The sequence below is a fragment of the Pomacea canaliculata genome, linkage group LG6 (genome assembly GCF_003073045.1).
Source record: "Pomacea canaliculata isolate SZHN2017 linkage group LG6, ASM307304v1, whole genome shotgun sequence".
In the NCBI taxonomy this organism is placed as follows: Eukaryota; Metazoa; Mollusca; class Gastropoda; order Architaenioglossa; family Ampullariidae; genus Pomacea; species Pomacea canaliculata.
The window spans coordinates 21,345,651-21,358,361 of NC_037595.1; the positions used below are offsets into that span (position 1 = coordinate 21,345,651).

At 37.9% G+C, this 12,711-nt stretch overlaps 1 protein-coding gene across 1 annotated transcript; it reads right to left on the bottom strand.

The window, feature by feature from the left end:
• Nucleotides 1-409: 409 nt before the first annotated feature.
• Nucleotides 410-12,710, bottom strand: LOC112565983 (forkhead box protein O-like). Its single transcript, XM_025241893.1, has 2 exons — nt 12,057-12,710; nt 410-9,097 (listed from the first exon to the last, which is right to left on the bottom strand). The coding sequence occupies exons 1-2, from the start codon at nt 12,405-12,407 to the stop codon at nt 7,646-7,648; spliced, it is 1,803 nt and encodes a 600-aa protein (XP_025097678.1). The 5' UTR covers nt 12,408-12,710; the 3' UTR covers nt 410-7,645.
• Between the last annotated feature and the right edge of the window lies 1 nt (nt 12,711).

Genomic DNA, 12,711 nt, shown 5'->3' on the forward strand with positions numbered 1-12,711 from the left:
GACAGATTCTTCAGCTGCTTCAAATGTGATTGAGCTTTTCCCCGAAATTAAAAAAAAATTCTCATTTCTTACAAATATAAAACCAGTTTAGTGTGTGAAAAGTCTCTTTTTTAAAAAGAAATATGTCGATAACCTCGACAGGTCTTCATTCAAACCGCGCAAGTTGTCATTTTTTTTTTTCGTAATTACGAAAAGATTATTAATTCAAATCTTGGCGTCCGTAATATTGCCGTGGGCTCATTGTGACCTATGTTTGCTTTATATTGCAACTGAAATGTCAGAGGTCAACTTTGCTATTTTCTTGTGTACGCTTGTCCAACATCACGTGCTTAGTTTTCCTGCACGCGCTCGCACACAAACCCATCCATCCATGCTCATACACACGTGCACACACATAATATCAGCAAAATAATTTGTCCACAATGTTTTTATTTCTGCTAGATCCGCATATACGAGAGGCCTAAGCAGTAGACACACAGAGACAATGATGTATCGGAAATCCACTAAAACATGTACACTTGTGCAGTGTACATTCACAGTAGTCACATGTACAGCTGCTTGTTTCTTACGCAGTTTTCACCACAACATGTACAGACAATTGTACAGCGAGTAAATAAGCATAGCGTGGGCAGCAACATGCTGCCGAAGGAACTTTGATGAGCGACTGCACATGAAATCATTATGGTGGTCACTGCACTATTACAGTGAGAAATGCAATCCAACAAGTGTCATGTTGCGGGCATGCCGATCATTAAAAAAAAAAAATCAACATTAGTAAGATACAAAATATTTCATCACATGTCTAGCTTTCGGCCATTTGGTAATATGTGTGTATATAACTGTGAGTGTATATATGAATTCACATATATACGCGGCATGTATGTGTACCAATTCCGCACTTAAAAATGTTAATGTTTATACTAAGCCACCAAAACTCGACAAGGCATGTTTCTGTATTTTTTAACATCCTGGGTTTGAACAAAACTTATAAAGAAACCTAAGCCATTTGCAGTGACGCAAAACTGTACTATTTAAAAAAAAAAAAAAAAAACATTCTATGCACATGACCTTTAAAATCCAGAAAAATGTAAAAATAAAATAAAACCATGAAGCAAGAAAAAATTCGACAATGGCACAAACTGTTTTTGTGCATTCGAAGCAGATCTCGCTTACAACAGCTCCCATTATTTCCTCTCTCCAAAATTAAGGCAAGGAGAATCTACCAGGATCTGATCAAGCTACGTCTGAATTTGAACCATCATATTGAAAAAAAAAAAGAGGTTTAATGGCATCTTTTTCCCCGTGGCGAACAAAGGACAGGCTAGCTGGATGGGGAATGAGTAGCAGTCAACTAAAATGCTTATAATAAAAATATAATAGCTGACTGCTAGGATTACACATCCAGCGGCGCTTTGTGCACCCTAGCCCCCCCTAAAACTGACATTTATCTACAATCAAAGAATGGCGACTGGCGCAGCAGGGAACACGTTGATCTTTTCTCCGTGATCGCTCATAGTAACCTGTCTATCTCACTAGAGCTACCTATTAAGACAAAAATAAAGTTAAGGTGACCGGTTCTGCTTTTGTACACTCCCCCCGATTCCCCAAAAATGTTTTGCTCTGTGGAATGCTGGTACTTGTTAGCTGTGTAGGCAACAAACGGGCTGATATGATAAAACAAAAGGCAGCCATAAACAAGTACAGTTAAAACGAAATAACAACACGCTCATCAAGCCACACAGTAACGGCATGAACAAAGGCACCAGTCAATACCAAACACATAAAGCTGATCAAGACAACGACGACGATGACAAACTCGAGTTCTTGCATCACTTTCAACATTCAATAACACGCGATCATGGAAAACTGGTTGTGGGCGAGGGGTGTGGGTGTGCGAGTACGAGAAGGGCATTCTGAAGCACTTGGAAAAAAAAAAGGCCATAATATAGTTGAAAATTCTTGCCGTGAAAAACAAAAAGTTACTGAATTTGATCCTTCCTTGCATTGCTTTACGACGTACGTGTATTAGTTTCTAGTGTGCTCAGTTACCCTTGCACACATCTTTCATGTAACATATACTTCACAAGCGACTGAGCAGCGTGTTCTTTTTACATTTGCATCACACACAGACGCACTCCCCTTCACTGAAGGCGGTGGAAAGGACTTTGGTGGAGAGGAAATGCAACCAAAGCCAAATGTAAGAACAGCCTGCCAAATCACCTGACATTGCGGCACTGCAAGCAGGGGGCACACTCAGCACGCGGGTGAGTGAGCGAGCGAGCGAACCGTTGAACGGTTGTCAGGGAACGGTTGAAGATCGGCACATAGCCTCACTGGACAATTCGACCAATTAGCTACAAGAGGAGTTCATGGTAGGCAAGCCGAGTACCAGAAATTTATAAAAAAAAAAAAAAAATTCTTCCAATCCGATGCTATAAAAATTTAAACACTTAGATATAGCACATAAAATGGTCTCTCACACACACTATAAGTATCCAACCTTTAAGTCCGGATTTTAAGGAAAATGAGTTAAATTTCTGGTAAAATGATGAATAGACCCAGAACCTAATGCTTTGCATCAATTTATGAAGACAGACTACTCAGGCAGCCAAATAATTTTTCTAAAACTATAAAGTGCTTCCTCAACAAGCATACCACTAGATGAGTGATAACAAGTGAGTGCCAAGGAACCCAATGGAGAGGTAAGCGCCAAGACATCTGCTTCAAAGCAATCAAGTGAGCATGCAGAACTTCCCTATCCTTATATGTTTATGTTTATATATATACACACAGCTCATCATGAAACATTCTGCAAAACTGGAAACAGATCACAGAATGATATAGTGGCAGGCTGGTGTAAAATAACAGTAATATCAACAGAAACTTTATCTGAAATACATATCATGTCTCAAAAAAAGATTCCTAGTTTACAGTCAAGCAGCATGTATTGAAGTGAGACATGGCACCTCCACACACTGGCAGAACTCTTTGTAGCAGGATGCGCCACTGAACCATTTTCAGAAAATCTGCCTCAACACATGTACAATGCTTTAAGCCCAGAAAAATCTCCATCACCACCACCTGCCTTCCAGAAAGATCACCCATCAAGACTTGCACAGCAACTTCACTTACCCTGCACCCTCAGCCATTATGAAAGAAATAGTGATCTAAATGCTGCTCCTTCTGAATGTTCTTATGGTTTAAAATGTTCATATTCAAAAGGCTATTAAAAACTGCCTACAAGACAAAAGAACAAAAAAAAAAAAAAAAGGTGAACTTAAAATGCATGCCAAGGGATTGTATCAAAAAATCAAGGCAGAACTGTGAATAGGTCGCAACAGTCACCCATGATTGATGGTTACATACGAGGTACACAAGGAAACATGACCTTTGTGCGCTCCGATTACTTTTCAGTTTCATGCAAAAGATGACATGCATCAGCCTCTAAAGTCTAAATCTACTCTCTACATATAACAAGAAATTTTTGCAAACACAAGTGTAAAGCATACTTGGAGCAGATAAAAAAATCTTATTTTGACAATTCTATAACAAAAAACAAAAGAATACTTTTATGTAGCTAACCTAAATATATTTTAATGTTACAGGACTGATTATAAACGCTAGTGACGACGGAGATCTAAAAATCTGTTTCTTTTTTGTGCAGCCTTCAGAAACTATCACCAAAGTAACAAACAAGAAAACTGCCTTTCCATATTTCTGCACATGCACAAGCTCTTCCTCTCAGCAAACATGACCCTCACTGCTATGTATCAGACATTCAAACCACTGGCAATCTACCACAGACATCCTACTACTATATACACTTCATCTCAAATGTACATAGATACATGTGGGTTAACTCTGGCCAGTAAAGGCATAAAAACAATTCCTAACATTTTTAAAGGACCCAGAAACAATGGTATCCAGGACTGGAAAATAATCTGGAGTTCAACAGAGACATTTACAACCATTCCAAATTAAACTCTGAGGTATGAGAGATCTTTTTGGTATGATTAATTAATGTTAGTTTGTTGTGACATAAGGCACCAAAGACAATATAAAGTCAACAAGATTTACCCTAACACTAATCCTGTGAAGTCATACTTGCAATCTCAACAATGAAGACATTGTTTCAGGACTCATTCTGAACCATTTTACTACCAATCTTTGCACTACAAGGTCTACAATATTACCAGAATAAATCTGTTAATCTATTTAAGCCTTCTGATGAAGTTGAACTAAAGACTTTAGAACCTTAACAAAATTTAATAAAATTTAATAATTTAATAAAACCTAACGATTTCAAAGTGCTGTCATACGATGCTATTACAATGACACAAATGTACACTTTTACCCAAAGTGGATGTCTAATGTTTTACAAAAGCATTTTCATGATCAAGCTGACATTTCGATACTGAACAAGACTTTACCCAAATTGAGACATTAAAAAAATATTACTAAAGGGACTAATCACCAAACCTCTCCTTTGAAGCTACAATTCTGTTACAATTTAAGAAATTGCTCATCTACAGACTCAAGTGTCACTAGGTATTCAGACTTTCCATACAAATAAAAATTTTAAGAAATCAAAACATGCAACCTAGCTTGTTTCAAGTACAAATTAAGACAATAAAGCAGAACTGCTACGATTATCATTATGTTAAGTTAAATTTCTTTGCGTGAAACTCTCTAAATCTCTTATTAACTGCCATGTCCATTCTTATTTAATATACCACATTAACTTTTGTTTAACTATTAATCCATCTTTTCACCAAGTGAAATTATACATATAAAACTAGTAAATAAATGACAAGACAGCTGCTCAGCAGGCTAATATAATGAGTTCAACGAGTATATGAGTTAAATGGTAACTTAGTTTATTGGCCTGTAAACAGGTTAACACGTGAACATGTTTTTTTAAGAACAAGTATTCCGATTTCATGGTTATGAGAACAGGTTAATTCACCTATTTTGTTAATGACACTAAACCAATGACAGGGTTAATAGAATATAAAAATGACACCATTGAGTGAAGAGGCAAGCATTTTGAAAGAAAGTGGCTGATTTGATAATAAACAACTAGCTAGAGGTAACAACAGTTATGATGGTATCAGTACCCCAAATCACTCCACCATCTCAAATTTAGAAAATCAAGTACCATAACATTGTAACTTGTAATCTATATCTGGTTATCCAACACAATTAAAATCCAAATTTCTCGATTAGTTTAGTCAAAAACAGTTAATAATTTTATTCTACATTTATCACAGTCAAACAAAACAATATCAAAGACTTTCCTCATACGTTCAAAATCCCATCAACAAATTTTAGTCTTCAGCTTCTGATCACATGCCTTTTTTTTTTACAACAAATCAGCTAACAGGTCACTTCTCTCTTTCCCATCCACTCATTCCCCCCTCCACACACACATCCATATATACACATGTGCAGATAGGCAAAAGCAAAGAGAACCCATGGAAGAAATTTACATCTATGGTGTGTTGCAACACACATGACAGTGATTTTTTTCCCTTAAAAATATTGCTCAATCTACTCCTATTTCATCATATTCTAGTAAATGGGCAATGGCAACACACTTATCATGTGAAGTCACTGAAAACTAAATTAAAATTATCATGACTTTCATAAAAGCGCAAAATTGTACTAATTTTATTTTATATTATTTGCTGGTCAACTATTTCTTTCAGAAGCAATATCCTTGATGTACTTAAAACTTATATCCTCATTTTTTGAAAAAAAAAAAAAAGCTGCTTGTATTTTGTAAACACAAAACACAAAAATATGATCCAGTCCTTAAGTATAACAAGTTTTGTTTAGACTTTTGGAAAAAAAAATCCCAACATGTTCCTCTACTTCAAGACAATGCACTTCGTGTGATTTTAAAAATTTCTTCCTCCAAGCGAGCAACAAACATGTTAATTCAAAAGATTCAATCCCTTGATACAAAGGGCATATGAAACTTACGTGTCTTATGTACAGATCCCTATGTAAGTCTTTAGAACAATGCAACATTTCTAAACCTTTACTACATAATCAGGCAAATCAACTTGCAGTTGCACCGGCATTTTAAAATACTAAAGGCTGATAAATTTCATTGAAAATGACAAGATGATTTATCAGCCAGATACACAAGATATGAAATCAACAGGTATATACATGATGTAACTACTAACATAAAAAACCTCAGCAATTATGTAAGTTGTAACACAATTGAACTTAAAAAAAAATTATACAAAAACTTTGGGTGGTGTTATATTTACTTTAGCTGGTGTAAAAAGCAGAAGTGGATTCCTCAGGAGGTTCACAAATAACTGAATCACATTAGAGGCTTTATATTAACAAAAGGTGAAATAAGAAAATGACTTATTTTTTCCCTTGGAAAAGAGACTAAAAGTTTAGCTCGATCTAACAGTCAAAGTGGTTATATACTTCTGAAAATGATAATGCTGGCAATGCACAAAAATGCAAGATGTTATACTTTTCTGTATTCTATTAGAATAATTCTCTCTGATGACATGATGTTTCCGTACACCTCCACCAGCCAAAATCATTATACCTCCCAAAGACATGCAGCAATTTTGCTTCACTGTCTCAACTTTCCCTACCTGTTCCATTTTGTTTCCTAAAAATCAAGACTGTTTTCACAACCTGATAACTCATGAATGTCATTTGGAGAAAATAAAACAACTGAATAAATGTTTTCTAGATAAACAGCTGTTATCAAAAGCACAACTACAAGCATAATAATTATAGCTAAATGCTAAACTATATAATAAGAATAGTAATAGAAAAATAAACACTGAAGAGCATTCAAATTCACAAACATCACAATCACTATATTCTTCAAAAAGTATTTAGAATAGATTTGATATTTTCTGTGAAGGACACTGTGAACAGTAGTAAGCTTTCACAATCATTAGGCATTAGTGAAGAATGTGATCAAAAGTTTTACAGATGACAAATTTACAAATTTGCAGTTGTAACTCACATTTTGTGACTTGTGTGACATCTTCAGAAAAGCAGGCTGGCACATCAGCAGAACACTTACCTATGATGATCATGCACACATGCAAGTACACTTGCCTGACATGGTACAAATAAACCCTGCCCCCCACAAAAAAAAAAAAAAATAAAAATAAAAACCAACAAAACAAACAAAAAACAAAAGTAACATATTAAAAAAATTACTAATAAAAACTTAAGAAGTGAGAAATTTGCAAAAATGACGCTGCCCTATTATTCATTATTTGTACATATACATTCATATATTTATGAATGTTCCAGTTCCAAAAGGTGATCAGTTTCCATATGAAACAAATATGATACTATGTTTATGTTATGTCACTAATGCACTTTTAAGAAGTGCACCAATTATATTTCCACAGAAAGCACGTAGAACCCACAATGCACAAGAACAACATATTAAATGAGACCAATGTTTGGAAAACTGTCTGCAAATTCAAAGAATCAGATGAATGAAAAGTATGATCACCACTGTCCTTTCCTACAAAGTACATCATTACTTCATCACAAGCTTTAAGAATTAGCAAAGGTCTTTCATAAAGCTGCTTCTGTCTTTATCCAACACAGCAACATAAACCTGTCAAGTTAAGTTCATGTTTATTCAATGTACAATACTCTGGCCTGCAGCAGATGCAAAGTCAAAGTCAAGGCTGCCCTCCAGTGAAAGCTCTTGTTTTATCACCTGATCCATGTCATAGTCCACTGCAATCAGGGATTCCATGTCAATGTCTAAGGGAACATGGCTACCACCAACAATGCTGTTGTTGTTGCAGCAGTTTGTGCTTGGGCCATTGGCCACTAAACCACAACCAGTTCCACTTCCTGTCCCTAAAATGTATGAGTTAGTAGTAGATGGGGAGATACGCAGCTGCTGGTGCTGAGGGCTATGTTGCTGCATGTGATGGTGAGAGCTGGGTCCCATGTTCAGTATGTTAGCATTGATACTGCTTGTGACAGCTGTGCCCAAGGGGAAGGGTGTGGTGGTAGTAGGGGGCTGGCCATATGACCCCCTTGTCAAAGCTTCCCTCAGGATGGAAGCATTGGTCACTGCTTGTTGCATGGCAGCTTGCTGCTGCAAAGAAGGGCTGGAACGCTGGACAGGTGAGGCAACTGCCCTTGTCTGCTGTGGGGAGAGTTGACAGTTCAGAGGTGACATGCTGGACTGAGAGGTTGTACGCTGCATCTGAGGGCTGAGGCGCTGAGGGGTGAATGTTTGAGGGTTGGGGCTACCCTGCTGTGATTGGTCTGGGGAGGTAAGCTGGCCCTGCTGGGTGTTGACAGAGAGCTGTGTTGCACTACTAATACGTTGCAAGTCTGACTGGCGGAATCCATTCATCCCACAATTCAGATTAGTGTAGCTCTCATTAGGAAAGGCTGCACACTCCATGTTGGTCAGCTGATGGGAATTAGGGTTGCAATCAGGGTAAGGAGGAGGTGCAGGAAGATGCGTGTATGGACCAGCATCACTCATCTGCTCGCTCATACTCATATAGTTTGCTGACTGGGCGAACTCCTGGGATGGCCCATTAGTATAGGGGTCTTCTGATATTCCGTTTTCCATATCTATGTTATCCTGTGTGGTCAGTTTCATGCCCACCACAAGAGAACCCACGAGCTCTGAGTAGTTGTCTGACCCAGAGTACATTCCCTGCGAATCTTCTACTTCATCATCCCATGGTATTGTAGACATAGGGGGAACCTGGTTGTCATGGAGATCAGACTCAACTCCAGCATGAATAGGTGAGAGATGGCCACAGCTGCTGGCATTAGAACTAGAACGTTGTCTGAAGTCACCAAATGCAAGAGTGTCTATAAAATCCTCAGAACTGCCTGTAAGGGGACTACCTCCATTTTGTAGGGCTTCATTTTTTTTTTTGGTGAGACGGCCCCTCCTCTTCTCATAACTCTTTGTCTCCATACTGCCAGCTCTGCGACGTGGTGCCTTTCCAGGTTTAGCATCTGGATTGATGACCCACCAGGAGCTCTTTCCAGTTCCCTCATTTTGTATTCGCATAAAGCGACTGTGAAGGGAAAGGTTGTGCCGGATGGAGTTCTGCAAAACAAGACAGAATGTCAATTACAATAAGTGTCATTTATTCAAGCATCTACCATAAGAATGCTACTATACTATGCTTCACGGAGAATATAAAATGATACCAAACTTGCTGTTCTCCAAGGGACTTTTAAGAACAAAACCAAACTATAAGGAAAAAAAACAACAGAAAACAAGAGAGAAACAATTTACGTAACTGGATGGGCTTTCCTGCATCGCTGATGCAGATCAGACCCTCATGCACATCTATGAACCTAAAGACAAACATTTATCTTGTGTGGTCAGCTACTGCCCCATCAGCCACCACATGGACAAAATGAATTAGTTTTATTAAAAAGTCTCCCCTAAAATTCTTTACGGAGGATGGAGAAGGGGGAGGGTAACTATTGCCCCTAAAGTTCACATGCTTTTATTTTGTAAATAATGGCTATAGCTTATGGGATGGTGGCTGTAGCTAAAAATAATGTTAAAAATGTAACAAGTGACAAGTTTCACAAAACCACTGACCATAATATATATATGTGTGTGTATGTGCATAATTGTATATGCATATACATATATAGTCATATATTATGAAGTCTTAATATGTTAAATAATAAACAAGACATAAACATAACAATATGAACTTCTATTTCCCCTCATTTACTTCCCATGAACATAAAACTGCTACATCTGGTTGGTCAGATAAAGACAGGGGACAGCTGTACATGTTCTAAAATTTAAAACTGTCCTAAAAAAAACCCCACAAATTTGCAAATGCTTTTCAAAAATTGCCATTTAGATGTTTTCCACAAACACATAAAAAAAATTGTTTTGACTGGAACAAGTCTGACTTAACCAGCTTTATCTCATTTACAACAACTTACACAATTTCTAAAATTGTGTTGTGCACTGTTTGTATAAAACTGATTTCCTAAACAGATTAAGGGCCTAAAAGTGTTTCAAATTAGAAATGTTATGTGCAATAAGTCCTCTAAGCCTTCCAACAAGCCACCTATCCTTTCAGATCTGATGATACTGTGGCATTGTTGAGGCCAATATTTATCAATAAAAGATCAATGAACAACAGCTGAACAACTTGTTACCTTTTACACTGAAATTATGTTATCGACAACTCTTTATAGTTCAAAGGATCTTGCTCATCTGCAGTTAAAATCCAATGTGAAAATAGGATAAGGATTTGTGCTTCAATTTTCAAGCTTGAAGTACTACTGGACACTTGTTACAATAACGAGTTAATAATAAGAAAAAAGAAATATGAAAAGTATATAAACATTTATATTTACATACTGTGTGGGACTTTTTCTTTAACGACTTACTGGAGTATTTACAATTTACTTTAACATGTATTGGTGAATAACATCTACTTGGCAAATGAGTAAGAAGCACTGAGCTGTAAGAGTTAATCCACTGTTTTCACCATCAGTTACTGGTAAAAATAAAAATTTAAAAACTGCCACAAACAAGAAAAATATCAGGTAGCAACAATGGTACAGCATGAATTACAATTTTATGTCAGATCTTTTATTCTCTCCAACTGAGAATAGAAAAATACATTTCCTGCTTAATTTCAATCATGCTTTCTGACATCTCATTTAGCTTCATATTATTAATTCATGTGATGTCAGGTTTTGTGAATGATTCCAATTTCATTCTAAAGCCACAGATTTTCTCTTGCAGAATTTAGGGGTCTTTTTTTAAAGAGTGGGTGGGGGAGAGAAAAGGGAGTGAACTATACTTCTTAAACCAATACATACAGCAGTATTAAAAAATTATTTGTAGTTTAAGTCAGTTATAATATCGTACTACAGCTAAATTATAAATAGCTGTTTAGTATGATCTATATTAATTTATGCAGAGTGGTTCTTTTAGTTCATATGACTGTTCCGATCAAACTACTTGGAATTCTCACAAAATCTAATGCACAATGAGGATATGAATACTTCTTGTCTTATGACAAATACCATCAGCAGTTCACTAAGCACTAAACTTGGCTGCTTTACTTTTAATAGTGCTTTTACATTTATTATTATGATCAAATTAAAAAAAAATTTCCTCAAAGTGAACAGTGAAATAGAATAACTGCAACACTTTGTGAGAACCCAAATTTATGTCTGGACCACTATCCTAATGCTGCTCTTTCAAAACACCGTTTTGTTTAGTTAAGTGTACCTTTCTTCCACACAAACGCTACAGCCACTTTATAACAAAGACACCATCTCATCAGTAAGTATAGCGAACTTAAAATAATCAGCTCTTATTCATTATTGCAACATCAGTTGTGCATTTCAAACTGCATGTATCTCATGCACTGAGTGCAGTTTCTCCCGAACGGTAACGTACTGAAAGGTACTACTTTGAATGAACTGTGAGGCCATGTGACTGTCTCCACCAGGCGGACATTAAATCTCTCTGACCCAAAACTACATTTGGTCAAGGCTAACAATGTTACCCTGTGAGCATTATCCCTTTGACCAGCTGCTCCTATTTAGCAGCAGTTCAATCCCATCATCTTTGACTAATGACGTGCCATTAAAACAAATGTGATGCTTGAATGCGCCTGTCAAAAAGAGCGAGGCGATGGTCTTGTCGTCTTAACAGTTACAGTACCCAAAACAGATCAGCCGATCGCTGGCAGCTCGCCAGTTCTAAGATTAGCAGGTGCAGTCGATTCCCCCGCTAGTGAATTGTGGACAAGTACATGAAGGTTAACATAGACTTTAGCCTCACATTACTCGTCCTTACGAGAAGACTTTAGTACAGAACCTGAGCTGCGGAACGAGTAGAACGATGACCGGACGCAAATAAACAACAATCACCCAAAAACCTAGCTTCAACGAGTTATGGTCCACAAAAGTTGGGGGGAAGGGTGATGCGCGCACAACGAGGCTGAAAATGAAAATATGGGGCAGCCTGCCAAGCACACCCATGGCACAGAAACAAACAGAAAAACACTCACCTTCCAGCCAGCCGAACTAGTGCTGTCCCCCTTGTCTTTGAAGTATGGGACATTTTGCACCATCCAGTCGTAAATTTGCGACAAAGTCAATCGTTTTTCAGAAGAGCTCTGAATAGCCTTCGTTATAAGGTCAGCGTAAGAAAGGTTACCCCACGCATTTCTCCTTGACCCACTCTTCTTTGCAGTTAGTCCGAGAGGGTCTTTTTCCGCCTTGATCTGTCCATCGGCGTTCGAATCCTCCGAGGCAGGACTGCTCTGGGGATCAAGTTCACGACTAGGGCGCAAAGGCCAGGTATTCGACCGCGCCCTGGTCTGGGGTTCGAAGTTGTGATCTACATCAGACGCGTCCATCTTGACGTTTTCCGCTCACAAACTTCTCTGCACTACTCCACAGGAAAGAAGGGGAGGGGGTAGTCCCTGACTGCGCAGCAATATGAAAACGAAGAAACCCACGGCACAGCACAGCAATGAATCACAGCAAGAGAGAGCGCACTACACGGTACTCCAACGGCAACGCTGAGCAAGTCAGACTGAGGCGGCGGCAGCTAGGCTGTTCCATAGTAAACTGTCACACGTGAGGCCATGCTGGCCAAGTAACGACTTCCCCTCAATCGCTGGCTCTGCATACCGTACAGCCATCTTGCGAGCTGTGAGC

What these genes read in the sequence shown, in the direction of transcription:
- LOC112565983 (XM_025241893.1), bottom strand. Translation starts at nt 12,407, where the DNA reads ATGGACGCGTCTGATGTAGATCACAACTTCGAACCCCAGACCAGGGCG. An exon ending in CTAGTTCGGCTGGCTGGAAG is followed by an intron (nt 9,098 to 12,056) that starts GTGAGTGTTTTT and finishes CTTGTTTTGCAG; the next exon opens with AACTCCATCCGGCACAACCT.